Consider the following 21879-nt stretch of genomic DNA (forward strand, 5'->3'; position numbering starts at 1 on the left):
CGTTTTAAAAAAAAAAAAAAAAAAAAAACTTTTTATAGACCAGATTGGGATATTTATTAGATTTTGCGTCTATTTGATCAGATGAGCTAACTGGCTAAATCTGGTAGCTGTTGTTAAATTTGCTTGCTGGAGAGTTGCATTAGTAGCATAAAAAGTGACATGAAATAAAAGACTCATTGCAAATGCACATAAAAATTAACCCCTATAAAACTGTTATTATGAAAAGAGGAATGATGAAATTACGGTGTATAAGAATGAGTTGAGTTTTAATAATTTTTTTTAAATAATTTCACTGATTATTGCTTAATTTTTTATATTTTACACAATTAATCCATACAACTATTCATTCCATAATTACTTATTTATTCAAGATTCAAGTCCTTTATTGTCATTGTGTAGTACAACGAAATTGGATTGATACAATCCCATAGGTGCTAATGAAAAGATCATACTGTATTAATACAATAATCAAATATATAGATATAGATATATATCTATATCTATATATATAATCAATATAATATATATTTATATATATTGATATATATCTATATTAATATAGATATATATATTGATATAATAAGCAATATAAATATCAAAAATATAAAAGATAATAAAATATGAAATTTAAAAATACAATATGTATATTAATTTCTGTGGACGACTTACTGTAGATGTAGAAAAAATATATTCTATAATATTTTATTTCTATGGGGGTCTATCAGGTCGGGACAGGTTCTATATATAAGTGCACGTTCCATTCAAGCTCGACCATAAACATACATTTGAATGTTAAAGGTTCCGCACATTATGTACTCCTTCCATCATTATGAAACACAGATTAAAAATCATATACTGTTGGTTACCAGTGATATTATAACATATTGTTTGTGATTAGACGCTGAAGTGCGTTGGTCGAGGCTTCATAAATATATATATATATATATAATACAGAATTACGCGGATTGGAACAAACAATCGAGTTTTTTTTTTTTATTATTTCAAAATGACAGTATACATAGTAACAGCAGAAAACATTAAAAACATTTACATACAAAAGAAGCATAGCGAAAACATAAACAAAGAGCTGCGACAAACATAAAAGGACAACAGAAATTAAACAAAACCAACATAAAAAAAACACAATAAAAAAATAAATAACGTTAAAGATATTGCATACATTCATTGTTTTCATTGCTTTTTTGTTTTGTGAGGAAGAAATTGTTGACAGATAAAGATCCATTTCTTTCATAAATAAAAATAAATTAAGCTTCTTTGGGTAAATTTAAACTTGTGAATGTGGAACTTCGCGAGAATTAAAATTAAATTAATAAGAAAAAATGCATTACTGTCTTTGTCACTGTAATCATAGCAACCAAATATAATATTTCTATAGTACAGTGCAAAATCTGAGAAAGTATAAGTATAAAATTACTGACATCTTTCCACAATTCACATGTAAATTTCCCGGACCAGAATAAATGAGAGACACACGTACGAGTTTAACATGACTCGAGCTGGCTGGGAACTGTCGACAAGGGCAACCCGGACCAAAAACACCGTCGGACCAGCCGTCGATCAGATGTAGCGTTATCTCTCTAACCGCCCGCCTCGACTCCTCTAACAACTCCCGCTGACCCAGAACATCTACACCTGGCTGCTGTGGACACACGCCATGGAAACTAGTATTTCAAAGGGTAATTGTGATTATAACTATTCACAATGTAATGTTGTACCGATGGAAACACTGTGAGTTTCACTTAGAGCTAATGTTAGCTGTACGTTAGCTAGCTGAGCTAACTTAGCTAGCTGTCGGTTGCCGCGCAGATATTCATATGAAGGAAGCATTGTTTAGCCTTAAACCTCGTGTTTCTGTTGACCCGTGATGTCAAATGGAGAGGAGAACACGCCGTAGCTTAATTTACAGTGATATTTCCTAACTCCATATTGCTAATGTGGCCTATAATGTTTTCCCGCGCATGTAAACATCAGTATGATGTCTGCTAAACAACATTCTAACCGGAAATCAACCACTCAAAATGAGCAGCAGTGTGCAGTCTGAACAGATTCACAATCACCCTTATTGGCTCAGTATGTGTTCACACATACAAGGATGTATGCATTGCTAGCATTGTACACTAAAATAGACATAACAGCTAAAACAAGGACAAATAAGGGTAAAGACAGATGTTACTTACAAGTGTGTGAAAAATAGTTATATATATATATATGCCTAATTTTATACGTAACATCTGTCTTTACCTTTATTGTTGGTCATTGGTGTTCTATATATATAATATATATATATATTATATATATCTCATTTTCACACACTTATACGTAACATCTGTCTTTACCTTTATTGTTGGTCATTGGTGTAATATATATATGTAGATATATATATATATATATATATAAATATATATATATATATATATATAAATTATAAAAATATATTTAAAAAATATATGTATATTTATATATATATTTCTACCTATTTTTCACACACTTATACGTATATATATTTATATATATTTTTTCACACACTTATACGTAACATCTGTCTTTACCTTTATTGTTGGTCATTGGTGTTCTATATATAAATACAAATATATAACACTAATGACAAACAATAAAATAAAAATAAAACTTCTATACAAGTCAAGTGGTTCTGTAAGTTGTAAACAATACAAATAGTGCAAAGAAATAAATACTGAATGGATATATATGGACTGGATGATTGTGTACAGTATCTACATTTCTATATACTGTATATACAGCGTGTAGAATTTATATTGACTGACAGATGATATGTACATATTTAATATATGTATATATATATATATATATATAATATTAAATAACTTTGGTGCATTAAAAACTGTAAAAGTATAACCTATAATGAAAACAGTGGATGTTTGGTATTACAGTGTTATTGACAGTGTTTGACTGATTTAATAAATCCTGGATGGAGGGCAGGTGGTATAGATGTGCTTTCAGTCTGCAATGGAAGATGTGTAGTTTCTGCTGTCCTGATGTCAGTGGGGGAGTTTGTTCCATCGTTGTGGAGCCGGGACAGCAAACAGTTGTGACTTTGTGGAGCGGTAGCCGGTGCCCCCTTCGTAGTGAGGGAGCAGCAAACTGATTGGCAGTAGCAGAGCGTATGATCAGTAAATATACTCAGCCTAATTCTAGCAGTCCACACACTCACACTTTGGGCATCTGCTGTCCTCTGGGCTGATGATGTATTTATTAATGCTGCCAAGTTCAGAACTAAAAAGAAAACCCAAAACAAAACAACATGCACAAGTAAGATGAAGTGACAGTAAATCAAGACGACCCTTGTGTTGAGATAACCCACTGCTCTTTATGTTCAGGTGGCTCTCTTCCCCTCTCCACTCTGCGACTCCTTGTCCCACCAATCCGACTGGTCTCAGCAGCGATCTGGCAGACTGTCCAGCAGAAAGTTGTGTCTGATTATGGGATGCTTGAAGAGTTCGTATCCATGGTTACAGGCGCCGTTCCAGAGCTACTCACCACTCACCAGAGGGCCCAACTTATCCTGGGCCTCAGAGCACGGGTGAGGAGGAGCAGTAGTCCGTTATTAACCGCTAATAATTATACATGTAGTAACTAGCGTGAATTTGGGGTTTTGAAACACTGTTGCTTTGTGGTTTCAGCTGATTCTGGAGTTATGTCAGTGTGAAGCGACCACTGACCGTGAGCTTATTCAGCCACATCTGGACAGAGTGCAAATGCTCATCGAGGCGTGGGTAATGGAGGTGAGTTTAAAGTGTTGTTACTTTTAATTATTTTGTAAGAAATAATAGTAAAAACCCAAAATACAAATATGAAACATGAAAATGAGCATGATATGTCCCCTTTAATGTTCATGGCATGTTATGCAGGCTGGTGCTGCAAGTATGGAAGCGCCACACTCCAAATTTGTGGATCTGGTAAAGAACTTGCTGGAAAATCCTGACGAAAGGGAACACTTCTTTCAGGTCAGTGTTATTGTCGCACTTCGAATTTGTTCTGTTTATAACAAATAAAAATGAAGAGCTGAAACCAACAGTATCCTAGGAGTGAGCCTTGCTTTGAGTGTGCATTACTGTCCACGCATGACAATAATGTATACCTAAGGTAACTCTGTATAGTACGGTATATTGTAGGGATGCACCGATACCGATACCAGATCGGATATTGGGCTGATACTGACTCAAATAGCTGGATCGGGTATCAGTGACAATCGGGCCGATCTATTCAATTAAATTCTATGTTTATATACTATATACATTATAAACAGGGATTTCATTTCCTGTTTAAGTTTTGACCAATTTGTTGCTGCATTAGAAAGAATTACACTTGAATTGTAATTCCTGTTAATTTTAAAGATTTTTTACCAAGTTATTATTTTAATGCAAATCAGTAAATGTATATTTATGCATTTATTTGTTACATTTTGCTTTTTCAAAGTTAGGAAAGCATTGTTTAAGTAAAACCTGATGTTGCTTTACACATAAAAGAATGATCCCAGTCACATCCACGCAGTGAGGCATACAATTTATTAATTAAACACTGTTATCAAATCGGTACTCTGTATTGGCCGATACCCAATAAGCCCAGGTATTGGTATCGGGACTGATAAAGTCGGATCGGTGCATCCCTAGTATATTGAATGAATGTATACTCTGTGTCTCTATATTGACTTCCCTTGCATCTTGTATCTTTGTCTGAAATCTTGTATTTCTTATTCTTTAATGACTTCCGTCATTGTAGTTTCAAGTGTTTTCCAGTTTTTGTTTAACTAAATGTAATACATGTCACGTCTTTCAGAAAGTTTTCCCTGAAGAGTTTGGTCCCACATATGATGACGCACTTCACACCTTGATGTGGATGTTTCTGTCCAGACTTGAACAGTTCCTTCCTCTTCAAACCTTCCAACAGGTACATAAAGAACAGACATACAAATAAATACAAGGTCGTGATGCTGTTGCTGTGAGCTAGCTCTGAATCTCTCTGTTTTTAAATTTTTTCTTTCCTTTTCATTTTCTCCAGGTTGCCTCCATGTCTGGTGATGTGTCCTCAGTTCTGGAGGAATGTATGGAGTCTGTGTCTCGACCTGAGGAGCTCAAAACCCTGCTGCAGTATCATAAAGACCTCAGCCAACTGGATCACAATGGCAAGTCTGAGTGAAACTATGATTTTATTATCAAAATAGTTGCCGATTGTTTTTCTGTCGATCGACTAATCAATTAATGGACTAATCGTTTCAGCTCTAGGATGCATTATTAGACACCCGGTGCCCCTAAAGGGGGAGAGAGATGCTTTAAAATGACACGCCTTCAGTCATGAGGCCTTTATCAGGGCAATAGGTGTAGTGTTTAGTATGTGTTTTGCAGTGCAGCGCATAAGGCTAACATGTTCTTCTGCCCGTCTGTTTCCATCTCCTCCGTTGCAGTGCCTGTTTTGGATGTTTAGTCTTTATCACCATTTTATTGCAATGTTTTCTCTCTTTCCAGATGGCTCTTTGGATGGCACCTGCATTATTTCAGCTCTCAAACTTCCCTCTGTAGAAAGAACTGAGACCGATAAACCATCCAACATCTTGGATAATGCGCCATCATGTACATCAGATTTGGAGGAGGCATCTTTAACATTGTCTCAGGACACAACCACAGAAGATCGGACGACAGTTGATGAAAATAAACGGACCCCTGGGGAAAATGGAACAGAGGTGGTTTTGGGAGATATTACAAGACGGGAAGAAAATGCAGGCCAAGTGGAGGATGCCCCTCGCCCTTTGAAACAATGCCGCGTTCAGCTAAAAAGACTGGACGTGCCGCCGTCTTTGCTGTCCAGACCTGTGAGACGGAACAGAGGCCAGAGGATGAAAAAGATTCTGTCGGAAGAGAAAAGAGGTCTTTGTGAAAAAGCTCTCCCAGCCTCCAAATCAGCTTCCAGGAGAACAAAACCGTCCAAGAGGGCTCTTATACACGTCTCTGACAACGAGGAGCCAAGCAGCTTCAGCAAAGACGACGACTCATATATGACTCCTGTCGATAATTGCAGTGAAGACTCGTGGTCTTACTACTCTGATGAGAACTCTTCCCATAAGACTGCTAATAGTAGCATAGCTGATTCATGGTCTAACTACTCAGGTGACGAGTCTCCCTTTGTGACTCCTGTCAGTAGTTCTAGTGAAGGTGATTCATTGACAAATGAGGACCCCTCCGTCATGGGTCGTAAAAAGGTATCGTCTACCCGCAAAAAGCAGGGCATCTCCGACAAAGCCAGCCCTCCAAAAAAGAGTCAGAAAGTCCGGTGTGTTATCTGTAATGAGCCCGTGAACGCAACCCTGAGAACTCACATGAAAACCCACTTCCCCACCGGCGACTACGCCTGCCCTCGATGCGACAGCAGGTTTAAACTCTACTCGTCTTTTAGGCAGCACTTGAACAGAACCTGCTACGAGCACGGTCAGCAACAGGTAGATCCGCAGAAGCCGGACGAAACCAAGAGCCTTTACAAATGCGATGAATGCGAAGAGGCGTTCAGGTGCAAAGTCTCACTGGATGGGCACAAGCTGACCCACAATGAACTCTACTGCAGCGTGTGCAGGAAGGTGCTGCGAGACGCGGAGACGTTGGCAAGGCACAAGGCTTCTCACACCGTGTTTCAGTGTAACCGCTGTGAGGAGACGTTCACTCTCTTTAAGCCGTTGCTCCGGCATTACGAAAACATCCACAAAATCAGACGGCCGTTTAAATGCAACTACTGTCCCAAAGTCGTGTCCAAGCTGCGCATTCTTATCGCGCACGAATGGAGACACACGGGTCACCTACCGTTCCAGTGCACCAAGTGCTGCTTAAGATTCAAAACCGACGGCGATCTCATCTCCCACGAAAGAGTCCACACGAGAGAAAAGCCCCACCTGTGCGCGGAGTGCGGCAAGACCTTCTCCCAGAGGTCCAATCTGTTGCGCCACTTGAACTTCATCCACAGCGAGACTCGAAATGAGAAGAAGCACACATGCACCGAGTGTGAGAAATCCTTCAAAGAGAAAGGAGCCCTGAAGAAGCACCAGAGGACCAAACACTTGAACGAATTGTTCCGTCACCCGTGCCCGGACTGTGGGAAGATGGTTTCTGCGTCATCAATCGCTAGGCATAAATTAATCCACACGGGAGAGAGACCTTTCCAATGCACCGAGCCTGAATGCAACAAGAACTTCAGGTCGACTTCTGAAGTGAAGAGGCATGTCCTTGTACACCACACCACAGAGAGACCATATAAATGTGACGTCTGTGGAAAGGGCTTTATAAAGATGTGTTATCTCAACACACACGCTAAAGTGCACTCAGGAGAGAAGCCGTTTGTTTGCCATTTCTGCGGCAAGTCTTTCCCCAAGCGCTACAGCATGCAGAGACACAAGAAACTTGTACATACATTTGTAACCCATTAACCCCGCATGGTAGGAACGCTCTGTTAAACAAACAGTTTTGTGTTTAGAAGTAATAGTTACTCAAAGCACTGGCTGCAAGACTGCACCTAGCCGAACCAGTGACTGCCTTCATACATGTGTAAAACTGCATTAAAGGAGCACTCCACTGAATTAGCAGTGCACTCCTATAACATTGTCAGACTCATGATGGACAGTTTAAAGAAAAAAGAAAGATCAAAATTGATGCAGCAGAACCAGAGATATTGTCCACACATTCTTCTTCCTTGTTATAACATGGCACCTACATTACCCACAATGCAACTTGACCCCCAACAGTTCGGTCAAAGATTCAGGTGAGTAATGCTGATCTCTGCTTGAGGCTCTAGTCTCATGCAGAGATGAGCATTACATCTTTGGTTCTGCTGCATCGATTTTTATAATTAAAACAAACGAAGTTATAGAGGTGTAATGAATAAAGTTATAGAAGTGTAATGAAAAGTTAAAGAAGTGTAATGAACGAAGTTATAGAAGTATAATGCTAAATCGATACAATACTCTTTTAAGCATTAGCTCAGTCAAATCTGATCGTCACAGAACACGTCTGTGGAGTATTGTTTTCTGTTTTTGACATTGGAAACTGATATAAAAAAATCTGCACAACATGCAGTCATGTTGACTGTAATTTGTGTTATTTGACAGCGTTGACCAGAAAATGTACTTCAATATCAAATTGAAAACAGCAAATGAAAAGAATGCAAGCAAGCTGTCTTCAAAAACTGAGTTTGTTTTGTATTTGTAGTTCATTTCTAACTATTTGTTTGTAAACCATCATTTTAAATACATCCACAATGTTGCAAAAAAAAATAAAATATGAAAAAAGGTGTGGTGGATACTTCAACGGGAACTATATGCATTTCTCAAAAATATTGCCAAAACTTCATATGTCACATAAGGATAAATGTAACTAAAAGTAGTTGTCATTATTCGGACATTTGTATTAACCTTATCAGCCATATACCTAATGCATAAAACAGGAGATGGCCTAAAACTAAAGAATTGTGTGTTCAAATATACTGTATATATACAGTATATATATAAATTATGTGTGTATATTTATATATACAAATATCACAAATTATTTTAACAATTCTTTCTATATATGTGTATATCTGTATATATATATGTATGTATATATATATAGCCGATGAACATTGGGTAATCAGGACTTGCAATATATATATATATATATAGCTGATGAACATTGGGTTATCAGGATTTGCAACCTTGTCATTTATTTATATATATATATATTTATGTATATATATACATATATATATACGGTATATTTTAACACAATTTAGTTTAGTATATGTATATATACATACATATATATGTATATATATAGAAAGAATTGTGTTGAAATAGTTTGAGATATTTGTATATATACATATACGTATAATATATGTTTATGTATATATATATGTCTATACATGTGTATATACAAATATTACAAATTATTTTAAGACAATTCTTTCTATATATACATATATGTATGTATACATATATATATATACATACATATATATTTATATATACATATACGTATATATATATATACGTTTATATATATATATGTCTATACATATACAAATATTACAAATTATTTTAAGAATTCTTTCTATATATATATATGTATGTATGTATACATACATATATATATATATATACATACATATATATTTATATATACATATATGTATATATATATACACACATATATTAACTATATATATATATATTTACCACTAGACTAAAGCTAGACTTGTAAGTTGCTTGATTTATGAACAAATACACGAAGGATGTGTAATTGTATTCAATAAGATAATTAAATCCAACTCTTAGCCAGTGTGGGAATAAACAAGTGCAGATACACATTATGTGAGTGTGATGAATAGATGGAGAAAGAGAGAGAGAAACACCCCAAATAGGACGATGCGGAACTTCTCAGACCCCGCTGTGTGTCTCGTCGGATTGTTGTTCCGGACGGGACGCTAGAGGCAACCGTTGACTGACGCACAAAGCTCTTCTGCTGTGACTCCTCCGGTCTCCTGAACTCAAAACTACCGAGAACATACTGAGTTTGGCTTCGGCCGAGCGACGGACATCCTTCTGTCTGAGTGTAATGTACCTGCGGTGAAGAGACAGGATGGACGGTGATGTCTCTAGTGAGTATAAACTCTATAAAACCATGGAAACAGGAACGTTTGTGTAGCTAGGCCGCAGCGCAGCCCGCGCGCGGGAATAGCACTGCTAACTCTGTCCGGATATAAGTGTGTTTATTGTTAGATAACTCACCACATAACGCGTTTAAACTGACTTTAGTCTGCCACTGATATACCTTCGCTCACCGGTGGAGCCTGGTAGCTAGCTGAATGACATTACATACATGAATTGGCAGTTTCTGTATCCGTGCTAACGCTAGCTGAGCTAACGCTAGCTACCACTAGCTGCAGGAAACTCGCACTTCATTTATTATCTTATTTTGAAGGATTTAGCGGAGTTAAGTGTCTAGCTGCAGGAAAGGCAAGGCAGCTTTATTTGTATAGCACATTTCAGCAACAGGGCAATTCAAAGTGCTTTACATAAACATACAAGAACATTGCGACAAAGTGCAAAAGAACATTAAGATATAATTAAAACAGTTATAAAAACATTAAAGATTAGAAAATAAAAGCTATGATAGAAGCTAAAATAGAGTATAACACACAAGAGTAAAAGCTCTAGTGCAGTATAAGATCAGTATAAGGAAACTCGCACAGACTCTATTATTTTATTTTGAAGTATTTAGCTAAGTTAATTGTCTGTGCTGATTTCAAAATAAAGTCCGACAACCCTGAAACAAGTATGGTGGGTGTTTGTAAATACATTTAAAGTGTATGTGTGTGTCACTGGTTATGGTGTATTTAATGTCAGTTCCCCAAAGAAAACCGAAGTTCTTACTTTAACATCACCTGAGACCCACAATTTTGTTTTTACAATGACATAACTAACTGTTTGTTGGCTCCAATAATCGACCAAGACTCTAGATCCAGGGGGTCAGCAACCTTTACGGTCAAAAGAGCCTTTTTAGGCCCACATTTAAAAAACATCTGTCTGGAGCCGCAAAACATTTAAGCATTGTGATGAAGGTAACACAGCCTATTAAGTCTAATGCAGTGAGGGCACAGGTGCAAATGAGTGGCAGGACATTGAAGAAACATCTCGGGACATTTGGCTGGAAGCCGCTGCTGGCTTTTAAGCAAATCCAATGTGCTTGTTCTGGAAATGTCTTTCAATTACTTTTTTTTGTTGTCGAATCTTTCAAAGCACTATTAAATTCTCTATTTTACCTCCGAGACTTTTCTTTTTTTTTTAATTTAGAATCCATAGCTAGCCTATTGAGCTGCTGAGGTTGAGCAAAGTTAGAGGATAAGGAACCAGGCCGTAGATGACGCACATTTTGGTTGACTGAAATGATAAAAAAAAAACATTTTATTCGGTGTAATATCTACAGATTTTTACAACTGGAGAATGTAGGAATCACCAATGAAGATCTTAATTTTTTCACTTGTCACAAAAATTACATTTGCAAATATAAGCAGCAACATATCTGTCCAGAAATGGCATGGGGAATCCACGCTATCTTGCATAAAATAGTGTACTCTCGATCTACAAAAGGAGTCTAATGGGAGAGCGGTGCTGTGTCATCTTTTAAAACATTTTCCCCCTGTTTCCCTGCAGGTCCCTCCCTTCCCCTCTCCGCTCTGCGTCTCCTAATCCCACCGATCCGGCTGGTCTCTGCAGCCATCTGGCAGACGGTGGAGCAGAAAATTGTGTTGGATTATGGGCTGCTCGAGGAGTTTGTGTTCATGGTTACGGAGCTGGTTCCTCAGCTTCTCTCCACGAAGCAGCGGGCCGAACTCATTTTGGGTCTCAGAGCACGGGTGAGGACGAGTTGAAGTTGTTTTGAAAAATTAACCAAATACGAATAAGTTGATTTTTGTGGGGATAATAGGGCATGGGTGCAGCAACTGGCAGGTAAGGCAGTACGTAAACATTATGGTACCAACAAAAACACACTTGAATCAATTTATGTAGGAAAATTCTATGAAATAAAATAAAATTGATTTGAAATATCTACAATGTGAAAAGTATTTTTAAGATCAAAGACATAGAGATATACTCATATTTAGACTGGTGAACATTTTTATCATGCAAGTTAATCAGCTTCTGCTTATCTACAAACCAACCAATCAGAATACACCTGTTGGCGTGGCATTTCGCCATTTTTGTATTAAGTTTAGGGGGCACACGAGTGTCCGCACTATGGCCAAAGCTTGGTTATTGTTCTGTTATTAAAATGTAAAAGAAATGTAAATCAGCTTTTGTTTTCACACATTGTATTATACAGATAAACACATATTGTACACAGCACATAGTGAAATTTAGCCTCTGCGTTTAACCCATCCTAGTATTAGGAGTTGTGGACAGCTACTATATTGCTCAAGGGCACCTCAGTGCCCAGGAGGTGAACTGGCACCTCTCCAGCTACCAATCCACAGTACGTCCGTACCAAGCCAAGTTCCTACGGACTGAGCCACTGCCACCCCTTATTGTCACTACATAAGAGTAGCACCGATTAATGACGTGCCTCTGCACTCATATACTTTGTTCTGTTGACATTGTAGCACTACGATTCACCACGCATTCATCTCAGTGATGCAGCAATTGGCGCCATCGACGGCCTCAAGTTAATATTGTACTGTGTATAACTGATCGTGACCAAGATTCTATTAGACCCATCTCGCACAGTGTGACATGCAATGTGTCTGTTCATTGGGCTTTTATGCCTGCAGTGTGAGCAGGCCTTCAGACAGAACATTTAGCAGATTTCTTTACATGCTTTACTACAGGTGAATATTGCTATATCAGTGTGATGGCTTACTACATGATGGATGGAACAGAAGAGTTTTTAATAGTTTTTGAAGATCATCAAACTGGCTGGCTCTCATTCTCATCCATACTCTGCATCTGTGCACAACCAAAAGGCATTCTCTTTGTACTGTCTCCTTTTTGAGTTTTTTTTGTTGCTATGAGGGCTGTCAATCAGTTATAATAGTTAATCACAATTAATTGCAAATTAAACACACATTTTCTATCTGTTCAAAATGTACCTTAAAGGGAGATTTATCAAATATTTAATACTCTTATCAACATGGGAGTGGGCAAATATGCTGCTTTATGCAAATGTATGTATATATTTATTATTGGAAATCAATTAACAACACAGAACAATGACAAATATTGTCCAGAAACCCTCACAGGTACTGCATTTAGCATAAAAAATATGCTCAAATCATAACATGACAAACTCAAGCCCAAACGACAACAGCTGTCAGTGTGCTGACTTGACTATGACTTGCCCCAAATCGGATTTTATTATCATAAAGTGGGCATGTCTGTAAATAGAACCCATTTTCGTTCACATATCTTGAGGTCAGAGGTCAAAGGACCCCTTTGAAAATGTCCATGATAGTTTTTCCTTGCCAAAATTTAGCATAACTTTGCAGCGTTATTTGACCTCTTTCGCAACGAGCTAGTATGACATGGTTGGCACCAATGGCTTCTTTAGGTTTTTTCTAGTTTCATATGATGCCAGTATCTTCACTTTAGCTTTAATTTGCGTTAATGTGTTAACTTTGACAGCCCTAGTTGCTATTAAAACAGTAGAAATGCCTTTTCTAAATAATCAACCCCTGTAATAATAATAATAATACAACTAACAGTGTTAGTTGTTTTTACAGCTCATGTTGCCTTTGGCCCTGTTCAGACCTGGCATTAACATGCGTCTCCACATGCGTCTTGAGTGGCCACTTATGATCGGATCTCACTTCCACGCTCTAAATGCAGATAAACACATAAAACAACATGGCTAATGCAGCAAATGTTGCGACGTAATATTACATGAATGTCAGTAGTAATATCCTACATATTCGTGAATAAGGGTACATTTTATTAACATTAAAATAAAAGGTTATTGTACCGGCGCTCCTCGGGGGACCTCCGTGCCGCCGGCACTGCTGCCTTTGCCAGACAACAGCGGGGTGCAGAGCTCAGAGCTGGGGATGAGAGAAAGCAGGCGAGCAGGTGTCAGCTCTGTGCAAAGCACCGGAACAAAAACACTGACACATCTCCAACAGTATGATAAGAATGCAGTTTGCGTGCCTAGTCTGGTAGTCTGTAGATACAGTATGTAGCCTATAGATAAGATATATTGTAATGAAATACAGTGGTATCGACAGGATACAGTAGAGCAGAGATGCTGTTTCCATGCTGCGATGCAGACAAGCGCTCACGTCTGCCTGTGTATTCACATGAGGAGTGTAGTGAGAGGCCACAGATCCAAGCGGAACGTCAGTTGAGTAGGCGGTCCTTAATGTTGCCCAGGACACATTCACGTACACACTGCTAAAGAATGTGACCACCTCTGAATGTGGTCTGAGCGATCGGATCTCAATGTGTCTCGAGTGTGTTCACACCTGTACTTATAGCTGTCCACTTGTGATCGGACCACCAAGGACGCATGTTAATGCCAGGTCTGAACAGGGCCTTTGTGTTGCATTACCCTGTTAGGACTGTATCCAGAGCCAATCCAGCCTTTGCTTTCTTGCATGGAAGGCTAGAAGTGTGGTCACTGTAATTCTGAAACAAGTCTTGCTGTCTTAAGATGTCAATCAGGAGGTTTATAACAGATCCACTGTTTTGCTTGACTTTGAGGAAAGACACTACTATACTGTATATAACTAAAGCACTGAGACTGAGAGTTGTATGTAAAACGTTTCCAGTCAGTGTGACAGGTTCATTAATCAGAGAAATGGTGGTTATTTTAGATGCGGTGTGAATGGAAACAGAACAGCAGGCAGATGTGCAGCTCTGGACTGCATGTTTTCATCAGAATCACTTGTTCATTATCGCTGCTGTCCTCTTGATTGTAGCTGATCCTGGAGCTGTGTCGCTGTGAGGAGACTGCCGACCTCCTAGTTATTCAGCCACATCTCGACCGAATGCAGAACCTCAGAACTCTGTGGAATGCGGAGGTGAGTCTAAACCCGTAGTCAACGCGAAGTCGCTTTTTTTGTGTGGATGGGTTTTTACATTTGTTTGATGTGTAGTCCTAAAGTGCTTGCTTTTAGTGTTGGTGTTTCATCTGCCATTTAAACCATCTTTTATTGCAGAGCGGTAATGCAGAACAAGAAGTCTCCGACTTACATTTCATGGGCCTTGTCCAAAATCTGCTGAGAGATCCTGAGGAGAGAAGAATCTTCTTCCATGTAAGTTTTGTTTGTATACCTTTTTTTGTTTAGATAAATTATACGCGCTCCTGTTTCCCCTATATTTGAGAAGTCATGGTTTGTATGAACTGCTCAGATATTTTACATTTATGAATTCCTTTATGTTCCAGGATGTTTTCCCAGCAGACTTTGGCCCTTCGTTTGACAAAGCAATCCAGACATTGATGTGGCTGTTTCTGTCCAGGCTTGAAAAGCTTCTTCCCGCCCAATCTCTCCAACAGGTAGACTTCAAAAATAGGTTATCACACTCAGTGTATTTCCCCTTCTGTGCTTTAAATTCCTACACTAAACACTGACATTTTGCTTCACAGAGGAGCATTTTAATTTGGTTTGATGCTTTTTTTTTTTGCATCAAGACTGTCAGTGCTTGTGACGGTCAAAGTCTGTTTTTATTTAACTTATAATGTAGGCTTTCATTGCAGTGTTGGAAATCTCTTAAAAAATGTCGACTTGCTTCATATGTTTTTGGGAAAAAAAAGGAACTTGACCCAATATTTTGAAAGGATGTTGCCTCACATTAGTTTTCATTTTGTCTTTGTCAGATTGCATCTCTGCTCAACATCTCTGCCTCCTCCATTCTGCATGAAAGCATGGAGACTTTCGCTCAACCTCAGGAGCTCAAAAACTTGTTGGACACTCAGAAAGACCTCGGCCAATTAGATGACATCGGTGAGCTTCTCAGATTTTCAATGAGCTCTTCACAGGACATTATAGATACTCAATGCTTTGTGTGCACAGTAACATACCTTAAACCAATTGTTTTTCATTCAGCTAAGCTTTTCTGGTTTCAGTAGCAACATTTTCATTTAATATTCACTGGAATATTATATGCAAGCATTAATATACCCACACACCCGCCTGAGCCAATCACGAGCTCAGCACGGCCACAGCTTGCTAGCGTGAGCCACCTAGCTGCTACGTAAGCACCACGGTCGCTTTTTTGCTAGAAAGACACATAATATCTCTAAAACTACACTTACGATCAAATTGACACATGTTCTATTACAGACTCGTGACGGTTATTAAAACTTAAAGATCTCCTCTCTCGTACAATTCCCGAGCCTCCGGCTGTGTCTATAGTTGTCAGAAATTCCATACTAATATGCTTTTTAGTACGCTAAAACAGTATGTGAGATTTTTTTAATATGTATGAAACCAATAGTACATGAATTGAATACTATTTCTTGTGAAATATTAAAGTATGCAACATTCACTACGCCGGCATAAATATCCCGCAATGCGGGAGTGACGACAGCGTTTATAACATACATTGACGCACAGCTCTGTAACGTCAGTAAAGCACTGTTAGTTTAAGATTTCACTTAGCTAGGCGTAATATATATTTTAAATTAGTTCAGACTTTGATTTCCACAAACCGTCGTTTTGGTCACATGAGGTTGGCACGGGTTACCATGGTTACATGTTTACGACCGGCAAGGAGGCTCCCGGGAAGTGACCACAAGTTACTGCTTAGTGCGTCTGAAAAGATACATACTACTGTACACACAAAAGTATGTTGAACGATAGTATACACATGTCGGGTACGTAGTGCACAGTATAAGATTTTGGACAAAGCCATCGATGACAGCTGTCAATCATTACGTCTCAACCCCTTTTTATAGCGTCAAATAACTAATTAAACCAAACTTAACTGAAAAATGAACACTTGAACATACATCACCATGATAAGAACTACATTTGTGTCCCCTCTGTTAACATGGAGGAGGTGGTTTTAATGGCCTATACTGCAGCCAGCCACCAGGGGGCGATCGAGATATTTTGGCTTCACTTTTGGGGAGCTGTCATGTTGTACATCTTTATATACAGTCTATGTTCTGAACATGTTATATAGTGCCTTTTTAATCTGTTAAAATGACAAATAAAACTGACTCAATTCCTGTAATCTCCTCTTTTCAGACTCTTACATTGTTGACAGCGGCATCTTGTCAGCGCTGTGTCTCCCTCCCGTGGAAAGAGTTGTGATCGTCGGCGAACAAGCGGAAGCAGAGAGCGGGCTCATGTACACAGTCTGCACAGAGATGGAGGTGGAATCTGAAAACAAAGAGGTGTACGCGGAGGGAACCGGGAACTCCGAAGAGTGCGCGCAAACCGAGTGGTTTGGCCTCGGCAGCGAGGTGAAAGCAGAAACGGACACTGTGGTGGTTACAGATCCCGTCGAAGGCACCGAGGCCAGCGAGAGTGAAATGGCAGACGACCACAATTACGACCAACCCGGAACGCTGATCATCGGGGAGGACGGTCACGTGACCGTGCTCGACGGTGCGCAGAAGAAGCCAAACAGACGCGGGAGGAAAAAGAAACGACCCGTAGACGAAGACTACGATTTGCGAAGCAGAAGGAGGGACAAACAAGACGATCCGGATTTTGAAGCGTCGTGGGAGAGACCGGTGCGAAAGAACCGCGGACTCAAGATGACACGCTACCTGTCACAGTGGAGGAAATCGGGAAAGGGCAGTAATGCTACTAACAGCAGCTCTAAAAAGCTTGCTGGATCCCAAAGTTCTACCAAAAGCAACGACTTGGACGAGAGAACGTGCAAAGTGTGCGGCAAGGTGGTGACTCGCGCCAAGTTCTTAGAGCGTCACATGGTTCGACACTCAGAGGAGCTGCCCTTTTCTTGTCCCACGTGTAAAAGGTTTTATAAGAGCTTGCGTTACCTGCAGCAACACCGATGTCCAAATCAGACAAAAGGCAGGCCTGGCAGGAAAGCAAAGGTGCAAGAGACTGCCGCAGACGAGGGCGAGCAGTCCTCTAGCGGGGTACCTGGTGAGGCAACGGGTGAAGAGCAGCCGTCAGACAACGCAGCGCAGGGCCTCGAATCAGGAGACAAAAGCCCCGAAGGAGACAAAAGCCTGCTAGAAGGCCCGTTCTACTGTCCTCACTGCAGCGTCGAGTTCAAGTGCCGACAAACTTTTAGGTTCCATTTACGAAACATTTGCTACAACGAGCAACAGGTGGACCCCGAGCAGCCCGACGATGTCAAGCATTGTTTCAGGTGCAACGAATGCGACAAGGCGTTCAGGTACAAATCAACATTGGATTCCCACAAACAAACTCACAACCCGCTCTACTGCGAGGTGTGCATGAAACTGGTACGCGACTCGGAGGCATTGGCGATGCACAAAGAATCCCACACGCCATTTCAGTGCAACCGGTGTGAGGAGAACTTCCCCGTGTTCAAGGCCCTTCACAAGCACTACATCGACGCCCACAACCCCACCGAGCCTTACACCTGCACCCACTGCCTCACAACCTTCGCCAGCTTGAAGCGCTTCATCAGACACGAGTGGAAACACACCGGTTACCAACCGTTTCAGTGCACGAACTGCACCAAAAGGTTCAGGTCGTACTCTGACCTTTTGGAGCACCAGAAAAAACACACCAAAGCGTATCCGTTCCTCTGCTGGGAGTGCGGCAAGAAATTCCGTCACGGCGTCACACTGACGAGGCACGTGGAGCGCGTGCATCACTCCGGCGAGCCCGTGACAGAGAAACCCGCGCCGACCTTCACCTGCGCCCAGTGTGGGAAGACATTCACTTCCAGAAGGTGCCTTCTGAAACACGATAATTTCCACCACAAAGGGCTGCGGTTCCCATGTGAGTTCTGCGGAAAGGGATTCTTCGGCAAGGACGCTCTGGTGAGGCACACTTTGATCCACACGGGCGAAAGGCCGTTCAAGTGCGACGACTGCGACAAGTCTTTCAGATCTTCTGCAGAACTAAAGATCCACAGGAGATACCATACTGGGGAGCGACCATTTAAGTGCAACATCTGTGAAAAGGGTTTTGTCCAGTCGTGCTTTCTTACCTTGCACATGCGAACCCACACAGGAGAGAGACCATATGTTTGTACAATATGTAGCAAGGGCTTTTCAAGCTTGCACGGCTTAAAACGACATAGGAGACTTGTTCATGCGTAGTTAATGTTAACATGAAACTAATTCACATAGGGAGGTTCTGTTTAACGTTCCCCTATTGAAGGAGCTCAGGTTACATCCACACTAATACATTTTTGCTTTAAAACGCATAACTTTTGCAACGTTTAGGCCTAGCGTCCATACTACTCCAGCGTTTTTGAGCACTTAAAACGGAGATGTTTGAAAACACTACTCACCCCATTTTAGTAATAAAAATCCAGGGTTGTGTTTTAGTCTGGACAGGCGGAAACAAAGACCTTTTTAAAAACAATGAAGTAGACAATTTATAACGTGTCCTTCCCTTTGTCACGCCCCATCACGTGAACCTTTTCCGAAAGAAAACAAACGGCATCTGTTGTGTTTTCCGCCGTGTTGAACGCCTTATACGCATGTGTTACTTTAAGTAACAGCTCCACCTCGTCGTAGGTCTAAGCACTTTTCCCCATTGCTTTACTTCCTGCGTAGCATTTTCTGCAAATGAAGAACTAACTGCGCTGCTTCCGATTAACACCGGTACGCGCATGCCCAGTGTATGTGAATGGTCATGTGATATGCGCTTTCAGGCTTGGTAGTATGGACGGAGAGAAATTCTGAAACGGCCCTAAAAATGCTCATCTGGACGGAGATCGTTTTCATTTTAAAACGAAAACATATTAGTGTTGATGTAGCCTCAGAGGTCAGCATCTGATGTAGACCAGAACTTGAGGATCAGTTGAGGATTTGACCTTGCTCAAGGACCCTTCAGCAGTGTGACTGAGATGAGGAATTAAAAACTAGGTTTTTCCAGTTGAAGGACGTTTTTCCTTAAAATGTCAGCCACATTGCTGTCTCTGTGGCTGTCACAGCTCCGGATCGTTGGGAACTGTTTAATTGTATAGTGCATTATAAAAAAAATGTAACTTTGTATTTTTTACAGAAATGTTTGCTGTAGTTCTACATAAGATTTGTATGTATAAATGCTATAATCCTTGATTCCTTTGGGAATCGATTTCTTTTTCTTGAATAAATTGAACATTTCATTCCAAGTGTCATTTGATTTGCTCAGGAGTGAGGTCATTCATAGGATTTTTCATTATAAGTTGCTTGCACATAGTTTCTTGTTGATTTTTTTTTTTTTACAGAATTTGGGCTTGATTTAATGCAGGAAGGGAGCATTCAAAGGATGTTCCTATAGGGAATGGGAATTGCGGAGCATTCTGGCACGAGCTGCCATTTTTGGAGGGTAGCGTACGGAGCTACAGTAGACTGTCACTATCTGTCACCGGTCAATCGTTCATCATCAGAAATATATAAAGTACGTGCGAAAGACAAATACCCATATAAAGAGAAGTTGACAGGAAAAAGGGCCATATACTGTATTACAAAAAGTTAGTTAATGATAACAATCCTTACGAATTAGGAGGACCTTGACAGTTTGCTACCCATTACAGTCACTGATGTGTTTTAACTGTCAGCAGTTCAAAATATGTATATCTTTAGAGGCCAATGTCCAATTTACAAATTGGTAAATTACATGACATTAAGAGCTACAAGCCAAATGCCAACTACACAATCATCCGGACAAAGATAAGATAGCTAATGTTATGCAAACGGAATACTAGCAATACATCGGCTAATACTGCATATTTAATCTACTGACATCTTGCAAAATGAAACCCATAACGTTAGCCTACCTTTGTGTCTGACTGTATACTATATATAACTACAATTCCGCTTATTCACTGTGCAGTGTTTGGTGTTGTCCTTCGACACTTGCAGTAAACAGCCAGCGGATGGCACTCTCAGCCTTTATCCTCCAAAAATGGCGGGCTTGCTGTTGGTGACGTCACATTCCCACTCCTAATAGAATATAGTAATCACCAAACGGATACGGTTTCACATTATATGAAGTATAATAATGGGATTTGGTCTAAAAATATAGCCATATAGTATTAAAGCAGCAGGAGGTAGAAATGGAGCAAATATGATTTAAGAAAAAAGTTTTTTTTATAAAATGGTCATTATATCCTGAAATCATGTGCTTCTGTGTCCTCCAGTGCTCATATGGTTCCTGCAAGAACTTAGAAAAATCAGCCTAAAAATATATTTTTTTTTTCTCACCTGTTTTCATACAGAGGCAAAAAAATAAAGTAATATAGAAAAAAAAAAAATTCACTTGTTTTCAGACAGGAAAAAAAATAACAGACGATTTGCTCCAATTTTACCCACTGCTGCTTTAATCACAAAACTATAGTGTACCACAGTTCGAAACATTCAGTTGATTGTTTTTCAACTTATTTAATGGTACCAATGCCTTGAGAATCGGGGGGCACATTAAAGGTTTTGTAAAGTTACATTGCAGCATCAAATAAATGATTAAATGAGAAATAAATTAATTTCCTAATTAACCGTATACTTTCCAAATACTTGTATTAATGATACGAGTACAAATTAATTGTGGTAATAGATAGATAGAAACTTTTTTGATCCCGAGGGAAATTAAAGTTTCCAGCATCACAGTTCCATAGTGCAAAACATGTTAGTAAAAAGGCAGTAAAAAAGTTAGTAGTGCAAAGTACAAAGTACAAAAAAAATATACCAGATATAAAAATACAAGGAGATGAAGAAAACTGTTAAAAAGGAATATAGCGCAGGTTAACAGCTGTGATACACGATTATTAAAAAGAGTGAATATAGTGCAGAAGAGACTGTTAAAAATGAGTATAGTGCAGGGTGACTCCAGTAGCTTAGTCTATGAAAGTGCAGTGTGCATTATTATCTGTCCTGCAGACCGTCCTCCCTTGTCCCCCCCCGACCCGCTCCCTAGAGAGGTGTTGTACAGTTTGATGGCTCGGGGGGACAAAGGATTTCCTGAGTCTGTCTGTGGACATTGCTTTATTTCCCCCCTATTATTACATCACATTCAGCAGCTTTGAATAACTAAAGACTCAGTGCATCCAATTAACTGAAACCATTAAAAAACAGTTCACCCCAGATGGGACTCGAACCCACAATCCCTGGCTTAGGAGGCCAGTGCCTTATCCATTAGGCCACTGGGGCTACGTATTACTGTGGGGGGGAGTAGTTCATTAAATATTGTCTAACACCTTTTCCAAACACATGCTTA

General features: G+C 39.6%; 3 protein-coding genes and 1 non-coding gene across 4 annotated transcripts in view; 2 read left to right on the top strand and 2 right to left on the bottom strand.

The window, feature by feature from the left end:
* The window catches only part of LOC141758888 (sulfotransferase 2B1-like), a 326098-nt gene that overhangs the window by 58590 nt on the left and 245629 nt on the right, over positions 1 to 21879 (bottom strand). The gene's annotated exons all lie outside the window — the stretch shown is intronic.
* On the top strand, positions 1539 to 7725 carry LOC141758285 (uncharacterized). Its single transcript, XM_074619513.1, has 7 exons — positions 1539 to 1697; positions 3378 to 3580; positions 3681 to 3782; positions 3909 to 4004; positions 4837 to 4947; positions 5059 to 5182; positions 5523 to 7725. The coding sequence occupies exons 1-7, from the start codon at positions 1676 to 1678 to the stop codon at positions 7463 to 7465; spliced, it is 2601 nt and encodes an 866-aa protein (XP_074475614.1). The 5' UTR covers positions 1539 to 1675; the 3' UTR covers positions 7466 to 7725.
* Positions 9483 to 19792, top strand: LOC141758113 (uncharacterized). Its single transcript, XM_074619223.1, has 7 exons — positions 9483 to 9669; positions 11225 to 11427; positions 14479 to 14580; positions 14719 to 14814; positions 14946 to 15056; positions 15378 to 15504; positions 16753 to 19792. Exons 1-7 carry the CDS (start codon positions 9651 to 9653, stop codon positions 18774 to 18776), a joined length of 2682 nt encoding a protein of 893 aa, XP_074475324.1. The 5' UTR covers positions 9483 to 9650; the 3' UTR covers positions 18777 to 19792.
* Positions 21740 to 21812, bottom strand: trnar-ccu (transfer RNA arginine (anticodon CCU)). The gene has a single exon. It is a non-coding gene; the product is annotated as a tRNA-Arg (tRNA).

This window comes from Sebastes fasciatus, chromosome 20 (genome assembly GCF_043250625.1).
Source record: "Sebastes fasciatus isolate fSebFas1 chromosome 20, fSebFas1.pri, whole genome shotgun sequence".
NCBI lineage: Eukaryota > Metazoa > Chordata > Actinopteri > Perciformes > Sebastidae > Sebastes > Sebastes fasciatus.

Bases quoted from the DNA above. Each gene is read 5' to 3' on its own strand.
- LOC141758113 (XM_074619223.1), top strand. The intron at 11,428-14,478 runs GTGAGGACGAGT...TCTTGATTGTAG, and splicing joins TTTTGGGTCTCAGAGCACGG to CTGATCCTGGAGCTGTGTCG. The intron at 14,581-14,718 runs GTGAGTCTAAAC...CTTTTATTGCAG, and splicing joins GAACTCTGTGGAATGCGGAG to AGCGGTAATGCAGAACAAGA.
- LOC141758285 (XM_074619513.1), top strand. From the start codon at position 1,676: ATGGAAACTAGTATTTCAAAGG. The intron at 3,581-3,680 runs GTGAGGAGGAGC...TTGTGGTTTCAG, and splicing joins TCCTGGGCCTCAGAGCACGG to CTGATTCTGGAGTTATGTCA. The intron at 5,183-5,522 runs GCAAGTCTGAGT...CTCTCTTTCCAG, and splicing joins CAGCCAACTGGATCACAATG to ATGGCTCTTTGGATGGCACC.